Here is a 22663-nt window from a genome sequence, read left to right as displayed (position 1 = left end):
CTGGAGGATGGACCTTTTACAAACAAGCAAGCAAGCAAGTACATGGGCTCCTTGGACAAACTTGTTTTGTTATTACAAGAACTTTATAGGATCCTTTTATCATGTTGACAGCATCATTTTACATTCATTTACTGAGCAATGTTTAAAGCTACAATACGTAATTTTTTTTGCTGCTAGGGGTTGCTAACCTCTTACAATAACAAAGGCGTAGACTGATGATGCAGAAGGTTGAATCCTTTTGTCCCAAAGCGTCTCTATCAAGTTCGAAGTTAGTTGCGGACGTGGAGCTCTCGGCATCTTGAAAACGCCATGCTGATATTGATCCCAATTTTAGTTCTCCTTTTGTCCCAAAGTCTGCTTGCCATGGTCCATAATGTTTGAACGAAACAACAACAGCGTGAGCGTGCCGCTAGACGTAACGCAGTTGTCCACGTCTGTCGCCATGGTTACTCTGGCAGTACGAGCGGAAACCAGGAATAACGCGGATATTAAGTCATTGACAGGTGACAATGACCAGGGACGAGCCATTATTTAAAATTGGAATTTCTCTGAAATCTTTGGGAACTTTTTGCGATATTGTAAGTACACAACTGCAGGATATATATCACACTGTGCAAGTGATTCTTGGATTTTTTATTAAAAAAATCTTACATATTGTACCTTTAAGAGTATAGAAGTTGGACAAGGAAATCTTCAAAAATTAAATAAGCACTTCAGCAATCAGTATTATTATTGTTACCTAAAACAATTTTTTTTTTTTTCACATTACTGACATTTAAAAAAAAAAATGTTTTATGTAACAATAACAATACTGATTGCTAAAGTGCTTTTTTATTTTTTTTTAGGAATTAAGATGTCATTGTTATATTTGCTTACTGAAGTGTGATTGGTTTTCAAACATAAGGGGTTGTATATCCAGGATTATTTGACTTATGAGCGCAGGTGTTTCCTTAACTTAAAATGACAAATATTGACTTTGCACTTAACTGAAAAGTTTAAACTGAAGTAAAACTGAAATAAATAGAAGTAAAAGTTTTTTTTAATAAAAAATACAAAAGAACATAACTAAATTACTAAGAAAATAAAAAAATTATAAAACTAAGAAAAAAATATATAAAAAGCTAATTCTGCTAATCTTAATAAATACTATAATAGTATATAAATAACCCTAAAATAACACTGCCAGTAATTCAAACAGCAGATAAAACTATTTGCATTTCCTTAAGGAAAAACCAGCGCTCATAAGTCAAATAATCCTGGATATACAACCCCTGATGTTTGAAAACCAATCACACTTCAGTAAGCAAATATAACAATGACATCATCCTCAGTATTCTATCAGTGGGTCAGTGGGAGATAGATTGCACACCTACAGAGTAGTTCTATGTATCAAGAGAGTCAGTACATTAAGCAATAGTCAATTCATTAACTACAGAAAGTCAGAGAAAGATAACAAAAGAAAATAGCTCCCAAGTCAGCTGACAGTCATACATCACCAAGTTATTGATCCAAAACATTTGCAAAGCAGATATTTAAAGCAAAGAAGAATTCTTACTTGACAGGAGCAGTGGGGTTTCCTTGCCGTGCCCGTCTTTGTTCCAGGGTCATGTAGTCCCATTTAAAAACTAGATTCCAATCAAAACCTGGATAAAGATTAGACATTACATTAGGGATGAAGTCTGATTTTAAATGTAGTTTCGATTCCCTGCTCAGCCATGTGTCAGGTAAGGGAATAAGGGAGCATACTAATGATACTGATTTCACTGACGAAAAGACTGAGGGCTTTGTTAAAAATAATGCATACTACCATACTATTTTAACAGTATGCAGCATATACTGTATACTGTGCAGAGTATGCAAAATGTTTGCATGTAACATTTCTTTTTACGAAAATACATTTTACACAAACCTAAAAAAAAAGTTTAACCAGATTATGTATTTTAAGTGTTCAAAAGCAGAAATATGTAGAGAAGATAAAAAGTAGTAACTATAAATAGTAAATATAGCTGCGAGCAGCGATTACGGGCCCAAGCCGGTGGCACCGCAACCCCGGTGCCTTTAGGTAGGTGGCGGTACCGCCGGCTTTGGCCCGTAATCGCTGCTCGCAGCTATATTTATATATATATATTATACAAACATACATACATATATATATATGTATTTATATATGTGTATATATATATATATATATATATATATATATGTGTATATATATATATATATATATGTGTATATATATATATATATATATGTGTATATATATATATATATATATATATATATATATATATATATATATATATATATATATATATATATATATATATATATATATATATATATATATATACCGTTCAAACGTTTGGGGTCAGGAAGATTTATAATGTTTTTAGGAGAAGTCTCTTCTGCTCAAGGCAGCATTTATTTGATTAAAAATACAAACAAAAACAGTAATATTGTGAAATATTATTCCAATTTAAAACAGCTGTTTTCTATTTTAAAATATTTTACACTGTTATTAATTTATGTGATCAAAGCTGAGTTTTCAGCATCATTACTCCCATCTTCAGTGTCACATGATCCTTCAGAAATCATTCTAATATGATGATTGATGGTCAATAAATATTAATTATTATTTTCAATGTTGAAAACAGTTGTGTACAGATTTTTTTTCAAAATGCGTTGATGAATGTAAAGTTCAAAAGAACAGCATTTATTTCAAATATAATTTTTTTTTAACATTATAAATTTCTGTACTGTAACTTTTGATCAGTTTAACTCATTCACAATGAATAAAAGTATTGATTTATTTTATTTATTTCCCCCAAAAATAAAATTAAAATTATTACTGACCCCAAACTTCTGAACGGTAGTGTTTAATGTTACAAAAGCTTTAGATTTCAGATAAATGCTGTTCTTTTGAACTTTCTATTCATCAAAGACTGTACACAACTGTTTTCGACATTTAAAATAATAATGAATGTTTCTTAAGCATCAATCATCATATTAGAATAATTTCTGAAGGATCATGTGACAGTGACGACTGGAGTAATGATGCTGAAAACTCAGCTTTGATCACAGGAATAAATAACAGTTTAAAATATATTAAAATAGAAAGCAGCTGTTTTAAATTGGAATACTATTTTACAATATTACTGTTTTTGTTTGTATTTTTAATCGAATAAATGCAGCCTTGGTGAGCAGAAGAAACTTCGCTTAAAAATCTTACTGACCCCAAATTTTTGAACAGTAGTGTATATATATTATATAAAAATGTAAGGGATAAGACAGATAATTTTACTTGCCTGACCTGATTAGAACAATGAAAAAACTTAAATGAAAAAATAACTTGGGATCACTAAAACGAGGGCGCGATTGAACAGTGGACACATAAAAACATACTCTGTCATTTTGTTCAGAACATCATTCAAACTGCAAAGTGTTAACTTATAATTTTGTACAGTAGCAATAAAACACAACATTGTGCTTTTTTAAAATACATTCAAGCAATCCGCCCCGAAAATGAAACTAAAATGCTCACGGCTGAACAGGCATTCATAATGGTGCGCGTCCTCAGCGAGGAACGAGCAGAACAGAGTCAACGTTTTTTAGGTCATTCCTCCTTCCATAGGAATTTATTGAAAACGCTCGCTCTGCTCCGCACCATTTTCAGTGTCCGTGCGGACGAACATATTTTACTTTCGTTTTTAAATTAGCGATTAAAAAGCCCCCAGCGGTGTCACACGTCAGTTAACCGGTGGTAAAATATTCTCACCGTCACATACCTAGTATATTTTTATATAGATATAATAGGCCTACCTGATTTTGAACACAAGAGGGCAGTATAGCACTATGTTTGACTTTTTTTTTTTTTTTTATTGTTTAGACTAAACAACCATTCTGGCAGTTTTTAAACTTAAACTTCATTCTTAAATTGAAAAAAAAAAAAAAAGAAAGAATAAAATGAGTTAAGTTCTGATATTTGTATACTTTTATATAGTAATAAATGGTGTATAATTACATTTTTAGAATATATGAGCCTTTTAGTGTTTCCTTTTTAGACAATACTTTAATCCCTCGCCATAGCAAAACCGTTTGAGATATTTATTATCCGTTCACAATTTAGCATCATTAATATATTTTTATCATGTTGAAAAAGTTTGGTGGGAATAAAATAAACCACTTAGATAAAGGTGGCTAAAAATTCAGAGGCTGATTTTGCAAAAAAATCCACATTCAGACCAAAATATCTGACTTCCTGTTGGTCAGAGCTAATGACTTTAAATTAGAAAGTTGTCCGGGTCGATGAGATCAATATATGAACTGAGTTTTTTTTACTGTAGTTAAAACTAACCCCCCCACTTTTGTCAAAAGCATGTTGAAAGTGACACACTTCCTGCTGCCAGTTGGTGGCGCTATAACTTTGAATCACAATAGCTACATCCATCTGATCGGCCTCTTACCACGAACACACTGCTGAAGTTTCATCAAGATCAGTTAATGTATGCAGAAGTTATTTCACTTCGTGTTTCTCTTTTCTCGCCATAAATTCGATTCCTCGCCACGGCCAAACCGTTCGAGATATCAAAAATCCGTCTGCAATTTAGCATCCTCAAAGTCTTGACTACATGCACACCGAGTTTGGAGGGGACACAGTGAATTTTCTAGGAGGAGTATTTCACATTCCACAGCAAGCGTTTTCCAAACAACCCATAATAGCCGACTTCCTGTTGGGCTGGCGTAAAACTTGACGGGGGAAAAGTTGTTTGGCACAATGAGATCTATATGTGTACCGAGTTTCATAGTAATTCATGCAAGCGTGTTTGATCTATGGACCAAGTTTTCAGACCCAGTTCAAGGGGGCGCTGTTGAGCCCCCCTGCCACGCCCGGGTACCAGCTTCAGCCCGGCCCTGATGCCAGGGGGTTCTGACCTGTGTGCAAAGTTTCAAGAGTTTTTGAGCACGTTAAGGACCCCAAAAGCCCCTGAAGCCTTGATTAACAATATAAAAGCAATAGTCAGATCCCCCCTCCCCTGACACACACAGAGACACAGAGAGAGGGAGAGAAAATTCTCCAAAAAAAACACATTCAAACCAAAATATCTCTCTTCCTCTTGGTCCGAGCTAGTTACTGTAAATTAGAAAGTTGTCCGTCTTGATGAGAACAATACACATACCAAGTTTTGTTGCTGTTGATAAAACTAACCCCCTCACTTTTGACTAAAGGTGGCGCTACTGAGCCATTCCACCACGCCCGTTTCTGAAACTTTGCACATGTCTACTGTATAATAAATGTGATGTGTCTGTCGAGTTTCATGCATTTTCAAGCATGTGAAGAGTCTCAAAAGAATCCGAAAAGAATATTAAAGTTTGATGCGTTGCCACGGCAACAGTATCTAAGATATCAATAATCCTTCCACAGGTCTACATCTGCCGGGTGTCTACATTATACACATAAAGTTTTAAGCAAATCGGGTAAAAATAAGAAAGTGATTTCAAAGCATTTTGAAAGTGACACACTTCCTGTTGCCAGTTGGTGGCGCTATAACTTTGACTCATAAAGGTCACATCCATGTGATCGGCCTCTTACAACGAATACACTGCTGAAGTTTCAGCAAGATCAGATAATGTATGCAGAAGTTATAACACACTTCCTGTGTCCCATTATTCGCCATAAATTTGTTTCCTCGCCACGGCCAAACCGTTCGAGATATCAAAAATCTGTTCGCAAGAATTCATCCTCAATGTCTTGACTTCATTCACACCGAGTTTGGCGGCGATCGGATGAATTCCCTAGGAGGAGTATTTCACATTCCATTGTATGCGTTTTCCAAACAACGTATAATAACCGACTTCCTGTTGGGCTTTTGTAAAACTCAGAGCACGAAAGTTGTGCGGCCCGATGAGATCTATATGTGTACTGAGTTTCATATTATTACATGCAAGCGTGTTTGATATATGGACCAAGATTTCGGACCCCATTCCAGGGGGCGCTGTCGAGCCCCCCTGCCACGCCCAGGTACCAGCTTCAGTCTGGCCCTGATGGCCGCGGGTTCTGACCCGTGTGCAAAGTTTCAAGAGTTTTTGAGCATGTTAAGGACCCCAAAAGTGGCAAAAAGGCAAAAAAAAAAATAATGAAGAAAAAAAAGAAAAAGAAAAAAAAAATCCTTACGAAAACAATAGGGCCTTCGCCCTTTCAGGGCTTGGGCCCTAAAAAAAAATAATCCTTACGAAAACAATAGGGCCTTCGCCCTTTCAGGGCTTGGGCCCTAACTATAAATAATTTTGATTCCCAAAATCAAAATATTGCATATCAAAGTGACAAAACTACTATTTAAAATGTTTTTGTACTGGTTTACATAGTACAGTAAATAAAGCACTTTTTTTTTCCTTTTCTTTTTTACTGTCCGCAGTATGCAGCACTGTGCTTCACAGCGGCATCACACCACTACGATTCATACATTTGGGGAGAAAGTCTGATTGCCAGTTAACCAGCACATGGACCTCTCACATGGATATATCCATTTCCATATCATTTCCCACTGCATCCGGAAGCCTCTGAGCTTAGAGGAAAAGCTATTCCACTCAGAGATAGAGAGTTATTATGCCTAAAACCCCCAGACAAAAATCAATCAAATGGTTTTCATTCCAAAAGGACATTTCCTCTTGTTGAGATTCATCATGCTCTCTCACTCTTTTACACATTGCGCGGCCTTCACAGATTCTCTCTGTATTGCTCTCACTACAAACATGCATTTAAACATACCATGCACATTATAGCCCTGCACATTAAATCTAACAAGTGACATCTGCTGTACTATCCTTTAACATGTGCATACTGTAAATACATGCATGAATGGATGCAATCATATTACATACACACAAACAGCTCTGGATAGTGATTTCACTGTTGTGTTAAAATAAGAGCTGATGAAAAAGATTTACCTCCTTTAAGATCTGCAGATGCCCCCACATACTGGAAATTGTCCATGTTAATGACATCTATGATGGGTGACACAACCCGAGTCTTATCCTGCCGAGAAGAATAAATGATGTGAAGCTGTTCTGACACTACAATGACAGTTAGAGTACAAGCATATGAAAACAGATTTCATCTCACATCTCTGATACAATGCATTCTTTAAAGATGTGGCAACTGATCGCTGAAAGTCCTGACATATACTGATCATGAATTAAGAAATGTGCACTGCACTGCCGTTACGAATCAAGGCAAATCCATCAGAAATACCTAGGAAAATCCCATTAATCTCGAGAGGTTCGCTGACACATTACCGGAGTATTTAAAGTCAAGTACCATGAGTTAACACTCCAGAAAAGACAGGCAATCAACTGTACGTGACAGGCATGGAGATTTAACACTAAATGTAAATGTATTGCTCCTCAGATATCTTCCAATATTCATCATGACAATTCTGGGACACCCTGACGAATCAAATCATCCCAATGGTGGCCTCACCTCTGAATTAACAAATTCATTTGTCACAGTGCTGTAATGTTTCCACATGGCAATTTTTATATAATTTTCTTATACTAATGTTATACTAATGCAATGCATTAATAAATTGGTAAATTAATACATTGGTTTAATAGATTAAAAATATATTTATATGTTATTATCTTTAGTTAACCGTGAAAGACGAATTGTTTTGCTGAATGAAAACATGCTTCGATTATTTTTAACTTGGTTTTTACTGTATTTTACTTCTTGCATTAAACATTTTAAAACAACACATCACTTTTTGGTTAAAATGATAGTGCCTGTGATTGAAAAATGGAACATTTTAACAAATAAATACACCAAATGACTCCAAAAATGACGCAATTTGTTTTGCAGCATTTTTCTAAATTATACCCCAATGGAAATTTTCCAATAAACAAAATGGTTTTCATAACTAATGGCAACAAAGAATTAATAAATAAAAATTAACATCATTAAAATTTTAGCCCTATATACATCACCAGGAAATTGACTGTATTGACTGCATAAGGTTTGTATTAAGGCAAGTACTGATATAAAACTGGAAGAACTCAACCTGATGAGGACCAATGATGAGTGGACGCAACAAGTAGAAAAGTCAATGTCAAAAACCATTAAAAACAGATTCAGTAGGAGTTCCACTCTTGACCAGATCTGTTCTGAAATTAAGGCATATGCACAGAAATATCTTCTTTCTGCTTATAATATATTTTCAATTATAATAATTATTCCGCTTCAAAATAAATTCCATGTATAGGTACTTCGCCAGAAGCAGGACAACATTTAACTCATACTTAGTATAATCATCATGATGAAGCGCTTCTGGGGTCACTAACTCCACGATTTGATTATGTGCTTATCTGGGTCATCCAACTGGAAGTGAAGACACCTAACAATATAAATGGGGTTATGAAACTTCTTATTTCCTTTATGCCTGTAATTTGTACTCTTAGTGTCTTGTTCTTCTACTCACTGTTATTTATTTTGTGAGTCAAAAGCCTTGAGGCAATATCAGAGTAATTCTGTGTGCCTAGGGACGGAACTGAAGCAAATATTTCTTTAAGGTCAGTCTGATCCTGAACCAGACCGGACTTGCACATCCGCCATTGGGGCATGTTTACTTGCATTCAACACCCCTTTGCGCACACACATACAGACACGGAGGTCTTATCCACACTCTCTACATGCTGTACTAACTCAAAGTGTTGAATGGCACTAGTTTGCCTCCATACTTTTATTTATGACTTTTTTGAAAATTGTTCGCCGTTGACAGCAGGATTGGACTCAAACAGGTATAATGATATGGCACAGCAAGCAAAGTTTGTGCGTCAAGACAGCCAGCCAAAGAAAACACATTAACTTATCATCTACTCTTCTCTTTTATCATCTTGGCCTGACATTTGCAACTGCAGTGAGCTGTTGAGCGTCCGCTGCTGTAATGAGCATGTTTGATTATAGCCTCCAAAAGCAATGGTTAATTTGCCAAATCTGAGAATTGTAAGACCCAATGTTTCTATGCTTGTTTGTGTCAGAAGAAGAAATAAAAAGACAGAAAGAAAAACATGGCTGACCTCAGCAACTCTTTCTAGAAGGGGTTCCAACCAGTGTTCATTACACTCGCAGTGGCTGTCAAGAAAGGTCAATACATTGGCTGTGGCTGCATCCGCTCCTCTGACTCGGGATCGCATCAAGCCTGAGAACACACAACACACGCACACACACACACACACACAGGATTGAGACTCAAAGCACTGATGCAATCTGAACTATGCAGAAGTTTGTTATCCCTATATCCTAACCTAATGATCTACAACAAGTGTGCAGGGCACCATAATTAGTCAAAAGTATCGGTTCTTTGGAACCAAGTTTGGTAAAAAAGTAATTTTGGAAAAGGTAATGATATAATGCCCATCTTGGTGAGGAATTATGTTTATTTATAGTTATGTCTGAAGGGATTGTTTACAGGTAGACAAAAATCAGCTGTTGAACATTAATGCAAAATTAAGCCTTAACGAAAGCTTTTTTTTTACTTTCACTTGCTCCGCTATCACCTCTTTGAAACTTTGAATCTTTATTTTTCCTTTATTAGTTAGTTTCTCATATTGTCTTACAACCGACCAGAGAGTGGTGAACAGGGAAGAATGTCACGAGACTTCCATCTCGCAACACCAAGGGAAGCGCGTTGTTAACACACTAGGTAAGGAGTGGATGCTATTACTGTTTTGAGTTTTCTTAATTGGTATAGATTAGGTAGGGCGTGTTGAATGCCTGAAGACTTTACTTTGTTTGTTGTATTTTTCTTTTCTTGTTGTGTTCGTAGTTAATTGGGACGGGTTGTAGTTGAAATGTGTTGGTTTTTTTATTTTTTTAAGCTGAGCTCATTTTCCTACTCCCTGTGAACGGTATTTGTGTGTTTATGTCTCTCTCTTTTGAGCACTTTATTGTGAAAAAATATATCCCTTTTCTCAATTTAAAGGGGACATATCATGAAAACCAGACTTTTCAGGTCCCCTTGTTATTGTTGGAGTATCCGAAGCTTGTGTAAAGCATCGGCCCTTTTCTGAATGAGGGCGGGGAGCAGCAGCTCATTTGCCTTTAAAGGGACACACACAAAAACGGTGTGTTTATGCTCACACCCACATAGGGGCAACTTTGACAACTTTGACTCCTGGGGGGTGTTTTGAGCTGAAATTTCACAAACACATTCTGGGGAAACCATAGATTTATATTACATTTTGTGAAAAGGGGCATACCGTAATATGTCACCTTTAAACTCCCTTCGTTCTTTTTGCACCAGCATCTTGATCACGTCTACCAGGGTTAAAGGATCTGGGAATTTATTTATTTATTTAATGTTGTGTTCCCTCATGTCACTCACTTTAGGGACGTAATACTTGTGATTGTTCCTTATTTTATTACCTACTGAATTCTCTTAAATATATATATATAAAAAAAAAAAAAAAAAGCCAAACCACGAAATGAAACGAAAACCAAACCAAACTTGTCATCATGTCAAAGTATTTGGAACTCCTTTACTGTATTATAAGTGAAAGCTCATCTTGCTTATGTGGACAACTAAGAATCCACTGAAATATTCAATACTATAATTAACCATTTTGCTTCTTATTACCTCACAATAAAATCTATATGATCAGTATGAGTACATTTGTAAAGTAAACTTATTTCACTATGAGCTTCACCAGGAACTGAAACTTTAGTTCTTTGTTTTCTTACTATCAAGTCATTTGTGTATCAAAGAACGTTTGAAAGCAAATACAGAGAGCTTGCTTAGTTGGACTGGAATTTTATTGGAACAAAAGGTTTTGGAAACGAATAAACAAACTGCAGTTTTGGCTACAGAACAGCAGTTTTTGCTTGACAGTTATATAAAACACCTTCCAAAAATACACTTCAGCTCAAAACAGACCATTTGCTTTTCTCTACTTTTTATTTTCTCCATATTTGCACCTATGAAGTATGGAGTGCTTTTAATAACTTCATGCTGAGGCTGGTCACAATTAGTCGCAATAGTAAAACTTCAGCTTGTTTTAATAGATGCCTAGATTTTAATGACTACATAAGAGCTGATAGTAAGAGACCCACTCGCTCTTACATATTAACTTGGGTATAGTTTTGATTAACAGTGTTCCTGTGATTCAGAGGGTAATAAATCACTCACCCTCTCGACGATCGTTGCGTAGGACTCTGACTTTCTCGATTTTCCCAAGTAAGGCACCATCTTCAGCTGAAAGTCCAAAGAAAACATTGTGTCAGCTCAAGTGATTAGGGCAATACATCTCTTCTATTTTATATGCTGTAGTTAATATGCACAGGAGAAATGTGGTAAGATGTGCCACCTCCTTAATCCAGAAAAGGTCTGCACAATTTTGTAAAAGTCACCATATATTTAGAAAGGGCACATCGTATACAGCTGCATATACAACTAAGAGATGCCCTTCTTTTTGGAGAAACTTTAAAGGCATGAAAGTGTGGGCCAAATTTCTTTGAAAAATCCAAAAAGCTTTGAAAAATCCAATTTGGAGTGCTGGCAAAGAGAAAAACACCAGAAAATGATCAAAAACGTACATCCTGAGAAAGCTAAATCTCATAAAGGTAAAGAAAAATGAAAGGTCGGAGCAACATTTCTCATTTCCTTAAAACACTAATGAATTATGTCCCTTTTTTAAGTTATATTTCCAAGTTACAAACGCCTCGAAGTTCAATTAATAGCAGACACGCTGAAATATAATCAGGTGGATTAGTTTTTCCCTTCCATCTGAATTTCTCGTTGCCTACAGATGATGACTTAAGAAAAAAAGAGCACAGTTTCCCCCACTACATATTGTAAAAAAACAAAAACGAATGAAAATGCCATGAGGTTATCCAAATAGAAAAGACCATACTTAAAAGCCAGTATGCAAAAGCTGGACTAATAAGACCAGTGTCTGTCAGGCTCCCTGCAGCAGAGCGTTATAAAGCAGGGCAGCACTGCCTTCAGGAGATGGTTCATACAGAGTTCAGACATCTGAAGAGGTCAAACAAGGAGTTTGGCATCCAAAAACAAAAAACGTGATGGGATTGGGGGCTCAGGAACACGGCTGGTACCTTGATGACACACTTTATACAATCATACAAATCCCAGCTCCGCTGTTGCAGTGTTCTGCAATACAGATCTATGATTTATGATGACAAAGGAACAAGAGTGTGCTATGATAACCTAAAATAACCAGTATGGGGGTAAAAGCTCAACAAAAATCACGATGAGCAGTAAAAAGATTCTATATGATTATGAGATATGATCTATATAGTTCTGTACCATTAAGTTTGATTGAGGGCTAAAGATGAGAACACTTACGGTTGTCACTGTAGTCATCCACTAAGATGATCTCTTTGACCAGATGAAGAGGACTCTTCTTTAGCACACTGAAGACAGGGAAAGAGATAGGGTTGAATGGATGTGTATGTTCAGAAGTGTGTACACTACCATTCAAAATTTTAGTGTTAGTAAGATATAGTAAGAGATTTTAAATAAAGAATCTAACACTCTTAGGCCCTGTTACACCTGGTATTAAGATCCATTTTGGTCGATTGGATCACAAGTAGATGAGGGAGACAAATACCCCTTTACACCTGGTGTTTTAATCAGTCACATCTGTCCTGATTTCTTAGAGGGAAGGGTCTATGGGCGGGTGAATGTATATTTTTTTTTCCAGATCTTTGAATCTAATGGCCAAAATAATGTACATTCCGATCTAATGGCAATTTATATATGAACGCGCACGGAAACGTTCATATATAAGCTTTCGTTTCTGCTCTGATGGCCGCAAGCAAACTCTGAACGCTGTGAGTGTATTTGAAATCAGGAATGGTGAGAGAACATTGTGCTTGGTACATTTTTCATCTTCAAACCAAATTTGTGTCTTCAGCGACAAAGTTTATATTCCGTCTGGCTAGCGCTCTTCCCATAATATTTACGCATTAAATCAGTAGGCGAAGAGTAGGTGGTCTTTTGTGGCTCTTCGAATGCTTTCGACCACATGAGCATTTACACTATGAAAGCAATCCAGTCGAATGCGTTTTCAACTACCTCTGGAAGTGGTATAAAGTGGACAAGCTAAAAACATTTTAGACCCCGTTTTTACACCTGTTTTCAGCGTTGTCCACTTGTGATCAGATTGACCAAAACGCATCTTAATACCAGGTGTAAACAGTGCCTTATTCAGCATGGACACTGTAAAATTTATCAAAAGTTACAGTAAAGACTTTTACATTATGAAATTTTTTATACTTTTAAATCAATGCTGTTCTTTTGAATAGAAAGAAAGTAAAGAAAAGTATTCAATAACAGCTTTTGCTGTGGTATCGCAATTAGTAACAGAAATAGTGAAATTTCACTGGTATTGGCAACCAAATTTTGGTATGGTGAAAATCCTACATCATAGTGCATTAAACATTGATTATCCCACCTGACCACAGTGCGCAGCAGAGCTGAACGGGCCTCGTTGTGGAAAGTGATAACCACACTGGACGCAGGAAGATCTGTCCTCCACTGTTTGTGACGACAGCTGAAAGAGAGGAAAAGAACATATTAAGATAAAGTTAGAAAATAAAACTCCTTTTCCATTTCCTTTCAGTGCAAGGAATTTTATACACTGCAAAAAAAGTCACATTGAGTCAAGTTGATACAAATCAAAATATAAAATGGCGGCATTTGGATTGAAGGGAAGCACAACACAGCGAAACACCATTGTCACACTGCTACACCTGAATGAACTCTCACACCCTCAGAGGAGCTCAAAGCCCACATTAATTTAATGCTTCTCTGAGACTGAGATGGACAGGAGGTCATGCATGCTTAAACTCTCTGGACTTGTATCTCCAAACATGCGCGCGCACAAACACACACACACACTTTATATCCCGGAGGTTTTAATTTGACAGTCGCGGGGCTAATCCTTGGGTTTTCTAGCACCTCTCATCGAGGATAAGAGCGCACAAAGCTTCTTCTGCACTGATGCCATTGATTTTGTGGCCACTGGATTCCTGGCAGGGGAATCAGGGTCAATTCCTTCTACACTTCTGTTAAACAACAGGTCAGGGTTGAATACTACACATCATCACTAATTCCATGACAGCCAGAGAAATAACATTCATTAAAGGGGGGGGTGAAATGCTATTTCATGCATACTGAGTTTTTTACACTGGTAAAGAGTTGGATTCCCATGCTAAACATGGACAAAGTTTCAAAAACTAAGTTGTACGTTTGAAGGAGTATTTTTGTTCCAAAAATACTCCTTCCGGTTTGTCACAAGTTTCGGAAAGTTTTTTCCGAGTATGGCTCTGTCTTACGTAAGATAGAGCGGAATTTCCTTATATGGGTCCTAAGGGCACGTCTCCGGTAAGATCGCGGGCGCGCGCGCACTCGTAGACTAGAGCAAGAGAGTGAAAGCAGTTCGCCCATCAAAGCGCCCTGCCCGGCTTTTGGGAAGTCAATGTCACCAAAGAAGTGTGTTTTTGGTTGCCAGGGCAAGACAACCCAGCACAGATTCCCAAAGAACCCGGCGTTAAGGGACCCGTGGATGGAGTTTGTTTTCCTGAGCATAAACGGAGTTGTGTAAGACTGTTGTTCCCTGCATTTCGACGATGATTGTTTTATAAACAAAGCCCAGATCGGCGGATTTGCAGATCGTCTAATGCTTAAGGATCAAGCAGTCGCAATGATAAAGGTTCGCGGTCGTGCGTTGGAACGGTGAGTAAAACTGTTGAACAAATGTCTCTGTGTGTTGTTAGCTCGGCGCGTTAGCACAGCTAAGCTTCGCCCACACGGCCCGCCTCCAGCCGCTCGTTTTTTTCCCGGAAAGACTCGGTACAGCCAATCTTTCAATTAAAAATATAATAAAACAAAAGACTTTTTGGAGATATGAAGGATGCAATACTACTCTATAGGTACTCAAGATTAACAGGAGATTGAGTGAAAATGAGCATTTCACCCCCCCTTTAAGGTATAAAGTGGCACAGAGGGCACATCCATATTTTTTCCCAACTTTATCAATATTTGCATTGAAAAAGTATAGGTGTTTCTACCATTTTAGACTTCTGGACTTCTCAGTAATACATTAAGGGGCCAGCACACATTTCTAGCACTGTTTGCTGGAGATCTCGAGAGGAATAACTGTGCAGTTGGCCATTAATAGAATGGAGGCTTTGACTAGAAGACAAGCACTTTTTAGAGCATATCCCATTGGCACACTCCCCTCCACTGGCCTCCAACCACCCAGCATGGCACCAAATAAACTGTCAAATACTTCCAGTGTTACTGCTCAAGTCAATAGCTAATAGAATAAACGTTCTGGTTTCAGTGTGCTGAATGCCTGCTACTATGTTTTAAGATTTTAAAGGGGTCCTATTCTGCTTTTTCAACTTTAGTCAGTGTGTAATGTTGTTTGAGCATAAAAAAGATCAGCAAGGTTACAAAGCTCAAAGTCCACTCCAAAGGGAGATATTTTATTTAACAGAAGACCCTTTTAAAGAACTACAATTTTTCCGATCTTATGAAATCATAATGTGAAGTCAGTTTTCAGACAAATATAAAACAAAACATACCACTCTGAAACATCCTGTGAAGGCCGTGCTTGCATAATCTGTGAATGAATAGTCCGTTCTGCACGATCCTCTTGTTTGTTTGACATTATTATTAAGTCTAAATCAGGCTTGCATTGGTTTGAAATTGCCGCTATTTACATCTGAATGAGTGGAGCTCGCTGTTACGAAGGGGCCCGAACACACGCTAAGCAGTGTCAATCAAAGCACACTGGGGCAGCTAACCAATCACAGCACATTTCGTATTTCAGAAGGAGGGGCTTCATCGAAACCGCGCGTTCGCCCAGACTGGGGAGAGAGGAGCTGTAATAATGCAAAAATACGTGAAAGATTATGTGTTTTTGAACAATCAAGCATGAAAACATGTTCGAAAAAAAAAAAAAAAATCAAGACTTTATAAAATTAAATTAAAAGACCCTTTAATTAATTATATATATATATTGATTAGTTAATCTAAGTAATTGATAATTCAAATACATTTAAAAAAATTGCTTAAATTGGTATTTGTATAATTTTTTTATAACTTTTATGCTCACCACATGATTCAGAAATCATTCTAAGGTGATGATTTGCTGCTCAATTGTTTTTGATGATAAATTATGAATAATAATTTAGCACCAATAAATATAAAAAAAAAATTCAGGATTCTTTGACAAACAGAAAGTTCAATAAACCATATTTATTAAAAAAAATAATAATTGTAACATTATAATGGTCTTCTCTTTACTGTTATTTTGATCAATTAATTCCATTCTTGATGAATAAAAGTTTTAATTTCTTTTGAATGTTAGTGTATCACAGTATCCATACATGTTATTATTGATTTCTGAAGGATCATGAAACACTGAAGACTGGAGTAATGATGCTGAAAATTCAGCTTTGCCAACACAGGAATAAATTACACTTTAAAATATATTCATATTTCACAATATTACCGTTTTTATTGTATTTTTGATCAAATAAATGCAGCCTTGGTAAGCATAAGATAATTCTTTCAAAGACATAAAAAAAAAAATCTTTATTACAAAGTGTTTGTTTTTTTTGACCAGTGTCAATTATTATTATTATTTTTTTTTTCATATAAGGAAGATACTCTGTATTCATAAAAAATGGACTGAATGAGAAACAAAGATACAGGCATGAGCAGAAAGGCATCATTCATTAATTGATTGGCAAGCAGGTCTATTTTTTTTATTAGAGCAGTGGTGCGGTCTGAACATCGGACACGGCCTCAGCGAGACAACTATTCCCGCCAAAAACATTTTCAATAAGACACATGGCCTGCTGCCATCAGAGGTAACAAAACAGAAGCAAAGTCTCTCAGGAGTAAACAAAAAGCATGTGTTCCTCATTACCAGCTTAGGTAAGTGTTTAACAGAGGGATTTAAAACTAGTGTTCTTCATTCCTTCAGTTCTGGGTACATTTATTAGAAGTTAATGGTGCAAAAATATTTTGGGGAAATTCTTTAACTCTCCATTTTTGTGAGAAAACACAAAAGGTTGGCATTCCAGCAGGCAAACTATAAAGCTCTGACCTTTAAAAAGGTCTCGTGGCCATTTTAAACCCAAGGTTTGTGTGTCTTCTGTGCTGAACTTGACTACTGTTTTGGGAATGCAGCTCACATGCAGCAGGGATGGTGAAAGGGCAGCGATAAGAAGACTTATAACAAGCAAAGTAATGTCATCTGCAGCATCAGCAGCTCTCCAGGAGGAAAACTGACTGACATATAGTGACAAGACGTTTACATGAAACTGCACAGAGGAACTATGGTCAAGCCAAACACATTTACAGCATCAAACCTAGACACATCTTCCACTGCTTATCAGAAGAAAAGGACCCATGCGCTTTAAAAGGGGACACCGCAGCACAAACAGTCATCAAATCCAAAAAAGAGCAAACCAAATTCTCAGATATTAAAGCATTCCTTTCTAAATATGTATTGTGTTGAATACACACCCACACATCCAGTTTTGTATGTAATGCCTGTAAGACTGCAGAAACCATTAAATGATCTAATATGACAGAAAGCTTAAATATATGTTTTTTTTTCTTCCCAGTTTCCATCTGGGCATTTTGCTAGATTCATCTTGATGGTCTATTCAGTCTTACAATAAGCCTTCAACAAGACTTTCTGGGGCTTAATAATGATCAAACATGTTAAGTTTTATTATTTGTTAAAATATAGTTTTGTAGCAATGGAAACATGAAATAAAGTTAGTAAAGTTAAGCTAAAAAACTGATACTAGCACTTCACATTAGCTGAAAGCAGCAGATGCAGTATAGCTATCTGAAGTCTTCTCTTACTAGTTGTTAAAAAAATATTTTCTTTTAAAATTATTGTTAATATTAAATATTTTCCTTCTACTTAGTCAGTTGAGGTCATAGGTGACATGTTTCAGTTGTTACAGCTGAGGTCATAGGTGACATAGGTTGGCAATGTTCAGCATAGAGTGCTGCCCCCGCAGACAGCACAGTTTAGATGCATCATGCATGCTCTTCTATTATTCCATCACTCTACACAACTAACACACACATACACAATATAAATGCAACCAAATAAGCTATAATTGCTGAAATTAATCTATTGTATTTTAGATGTCATTACAATTGGTTTAAACAAATAAATAAATTTTACATATAAAATGCATTTATGTATGTTTATCTATTTTATATACACTACCATTCAAAAGTGTGGGTCATTAAACTCAAAAACTGACCGTAAAGACATTTATAATGTTACTAAATATTTCCATTCAAATAAATGCTGTTCTCTTGAATTTCCTGTTCATCAAACAAATAGAAAAAACATCAGTTTACAAAAATATTAAAATAATATTATTTTAATATAAAAAATAAGCAATATTAACAAAAAAAATAATTATTAACAAGTATAATAGCATTTCACAATGTTTTCAGTGTATTTTTAATCAAATAAATGTAGCCTTGGTGAGCCTAACACCATGTCCTACAGACCTGATGCAATAAGACATAACCAGATGACAAAAATCAATCAAACATCAGCCAATCAGAAGAGCATGTGGGCGGGCTCTCTGCAACCGCACTGCACTTGCAACCAAATGGACTTAATCATCAAATTCATAAATATTACACCATTTTAACATTATTATACATACTGAGTGACAGAAACAGTCTTTGTCAGAGAACACACTTGTTTGTTCACATTGAGTTCACATTTTGAACGTTTTTATTTATTTTCTAGATTTGAGGTGAATTATCCATTGTCGCTTTTAGAATGGCTATAAAGGGCACACACAATAATATTCAAACTCACATTAGATGTTTTGAGATTATCATTATCATAGTAATACTTTAGACCAAAACAAAAACGTTTCAAAAACAGAATGGGCGCGTATCGGCGTCGCAGCTGGTTTGGACAGAAGCTCTGTTTAACATGGAAAAGATACCTTTTATCATGTGTCGCAGCACGTCTGGTTAAAAAACACATACCAACCCAAATCTTTTAACGGCAGTGTACGTAAATTAAAGACTTGAGCTCTTGAGCTTCTGTCTTAAAGGAATTTACCCCTGCAGCTAATGTTTATTCCATAATAATCCACCTCTTTTAGGAAGAGATGAGAAGAAGTGTCTGGGAAATCATACCAGAATACGATCTAAACATCTTGATCTTGCTCAGTTCAGGTCAAACGTGACGTTTTCAAACACACACCCATTTACAATGCAATTTGAACTCGGTCCAACCTAACTACAGTCAACAACGCTTGAGAGCCGTGCCAGTAACACCCCTTGCCAAATGACTAAAACAAACATCCAGCTGACGTGAGATTACAACGTCCAAGAATAAACCAGTCAACCATTATGTACTTAACACCATTTCCCCTCCTCACATTTGGAGGCCAAATATTTGAGACCACTTTGAAAAGGATGGGATGTAAAATACCATTTCAATCTGGAAAAAGTTGTGATTTTGAAAAATGTAAAACAAAGAAACGTTGTCAAGTATAATGAGTAGGACATATTTAAGATCCTGCACTATTTTTAGCTCACTAATCAAGTAATCAAATTTGTGCTATTGATAACGTGACTTTGTAAAGACGGTCCGATCTTTCTGAAGCTTCTTTCTTCTATTGAAGATCAAATGCTCTTTAGATCATGGAGAACATGTTCATCAGGTTTTATACAACTTGTAATGAACACAATGCACCTTATTTGCAGCCTTTATTTCCATATATATCCAGTGTTTTTCCCATTCTAGTGTTGCATTCACTATCATGAGAGGTGGGCAGACAAAATATTTCACTGTAATTGTACAAATGTTAATATTAAAACTTTGGACCTGGAGGGATCAGATCGATATGAAATACTGACACAAAGAGAGGAAATGGGACTGGGCAGTGTGAGCGAGAAACGCATCTTAATTACACAGTCTGTGTGGCAGTCATACAACAGTGGGTCAATGTTTGCTTATGTGGCTCATGGAGACTTTCGTCGATGACTTCATGACTGCTCTGCCAGTTGCAGCGGTTGGCAGCACTGTGAGATATTCCCAAAAGCCAGACAGGCACTGGCCAAAGCACACAGTAGTTTTTCTGCAAGAAAAGGCCAGAACTCAGACAGTTCAGAGAGATTTTGAAAATCAGGGAAGCTTAAAAAGATCACGCTCAAGAGAGTGAAGAAAGAAAAGATGAACAGATGTCCTTGCTGCTTGATGCATCTCCAAAAAACTTTCATGTTATCATCATTCAGAGATCTGTTACTGGCTTATTGATGCAAATATCGGCTGCTGGGTTTAGTGAAGCACTATAAATAAAAGTTTTGTTCCCAGACAGCAGAATATTCAATTCCATCCAAAAGCGTTCATGTGAACTAAAACAGAGCTAGATGGCACGACAGGTGTCTCGAAACACATTGTTTAGGGATGCACAATATATCTGTGCCAGATTTTTTTGTATTGGTATTGTACGATATTGGATATTTTGCACACTCCTTTATTTCCTTTATTTTTACATTCAGATCATAAAAGGTAAAAATGAAATGTAATCTTTTTTATGAATCACGTCAAAATATAGTATTTTATAAATGTACATTATAACGTTGTGATGCCTAAATTCACTTGTATTGAATTTAAAATGATTGATTTTAGTTAGTTAGGACTACATAGTATAGACCTTTAATAATCAGCAATTAATTGCACCATAATTCTTAAAATGTATGTGTACTGTATGATACAGGATAGCATGCAAGCTCATTCCGTTTTAACAGACTATAATAATAGATAGTATACATTCTTATTTCCCATTTTTACACCCACTTGATAATAATGATAATAATAATAATAACAAAATATAATTTTTATTATTGTTTTTATTTGTGGTGGCATTATTATATTAATAACAAAATTAAGGTTACACTATTTTAAGGAGTCTGTTTATTTAAGTACTGAGTAATATTAATTAACTACATGTACTTACCATAGGGTTAGTATTAGTTTTTTTTTTTTTAGGGGTAGTTGCATCTAATTATGCATAATTTATAGTTATTACTATAGTAACTACATGTAATGTGTAACAAGGACACTGTAAAACTGCTTTTATTCCCATTTCACCTTTCTAAAAGCTCTTATATAACAATAGCAGATTTTCATAGCAATTAACATGATAGACAAATGGTCTGACGCAGTGTATAATTAAGTGGTAAAGACTTATAAAATATCAAAAGGAATATCCATTTATCATGTCATACATAGTATTGTTGTGATGCCTAAATTCTCGTGGTATTTTAAATTATTGTTTTTATTTTTATTTTTAATTTATTTCGACAAAACCATACGGAATTTTAATAAATCATACATTTATTGGCTATCAGCCATGTCTGTGCATTGTTCTGCATTTTAACCGTGTTAGACACTGAGGGGAAAATAAAACAGTGAGATGTGCCGCAGCTGTCAAAGATGTTTTTCTAGTGCATGTTCATTAAAAAACAACAATCTAAAAACAGCAAAGGTGGAGGCTCTGTGTGAAGGGTGAAGAGTTGCCGCATTTCCTCAAATCATAATCCGGTGGTAAAAGGGCACTTGGATTCCTGGAATTATAGGATGGATTTTTAAATAGAAACAAACATCCAATTCTTAAACTAAGTTCACATCGCCAGGTGGGAAATTGGTCGCCTTGAGGTCAGGAACTTGAAGTGTCCAAGTGACTCGCTGCAGTACCTGTAAACAACACAGTCACGCCAACAATGAACATCCCTTCCTGGAACCACAAATCCCCACAAGTTAGTGATGGTTCATTTATTGGTCAAAATGTAGCAGAGGACTATTTTAAATTATTATTATTATTTATTTTTTTATCAAGGGCCAAGCTCATCCCTGTGTGATGGGAGGGCAATTTCCTAAGAGGGCAGCATCTCCCAAGCAGCCTGTTTATGTTGAGCGGAGAACCGACAAGAGGGCTGCCCCGCTCTTGACAAGTCTTCCTGCATGTCAGCAGTAAATCAGCGAGTCCTGGGAGCTCAGCCCTGCACTGCATGCTTTCAGTGGAAACAATGGTTGAAGACAGCACTTGCTGGCTAACTTAAACCGTCTGCACCTCCACCCCTCACACGGGGCTTTCAAACACCGGTGTCAGTCCACATGACAGGACCACAGACAGAGGCGATGGCACGGAATGTTTGAGGAGTGTGCTCTTACTTTTTCATTATTTTATTATTATTTTAATCAGTACTTTTTGTATTGTTACTTTTTCTTGTTCTTTTATATGTATTTATATATGATATATTTGGGAGTAATTGTGATTGTAATTATTGGGTTTTGTATGTATTGTTTGGACCCCAGGAAGACTAGCTGTCGTCTTGGCGTCAGCGAATGGGGATCCTTTTAAATAAACAAAAAAAATAAACAAAAAAACCCAGTTCGCTTTCAGTGTTTCTCCATAAACCCTTTAATAGACCAATGAATGCCATGTCCACATCTGTTACATAACCAAAACACCTCATTAAACCATACTTAACCAAAGTTTGAAACAACAAAAAACAGCAAATAAAATAAATGAATAATTCATATTTTTTCAGAGCTAAAGCCTTTGCCA

At 36.2% G+C, this 22663-nt stretch overlaps 1 protein-coding gene across 2 annotated transcripts in view; it reads right to left on the bottom strand.

Moving 5' to 3' along the window:
- galnt2 (UDP-N-acetyl-alpha-D-galactosamine:polypeptide N-acetylgalactosaminyltransferase 2) overlaps window positions 1-22663 on the bottom strand; it is a 76489-nt gene that overhangs the window by 7971 nt on the left and 45855 nt on the right. For both annotated transcript variants that reach the window (XM_081351935.1, XM_081351936.1), the window contains exons 4-9: window positions 13465-13563; window positions 12354-12421; window positions 11178-11243; window positions 9070-9191; window positions 6946-7033; window positions 1556-1643 (exon numbers count right to left, since the gene is read on the bottom strand). In XM_081351935.1, the coding sequence (XP_081208061.1) occupies window positions 1556-1643; window positions 6946-7033; window positions 9070-9191; window positions 11178-11243; window positions 12354-12421; window positions 13465-13563 (531 nt within the window). The remainder of the gene's footprint in view (window positions 1-1555; window positions 1644-6945; window positions 7034-9069; window positions 9192-11177; window positions 11244-12353; window positions 12422-13464; window positions 13564-22663) is intronic.

This window comes from Scardinius erythrophthalmus (assembly GCF_964197995.2).
Source record: "Scardinius erythrophthalmus genome assembly, chromosome: 21".
NCBI lineage: Eukaryota > Metazoa > Chordata > Actinopteri > Cypriniformes > Leuciscidae > Scardinius > Scardinius erythrophthalmus.
The sequence above is the reverse complement of the archived record's forward strand: the minus strand, read 5'-3'. Positions and strand labels throughout refer to the sequence as shown.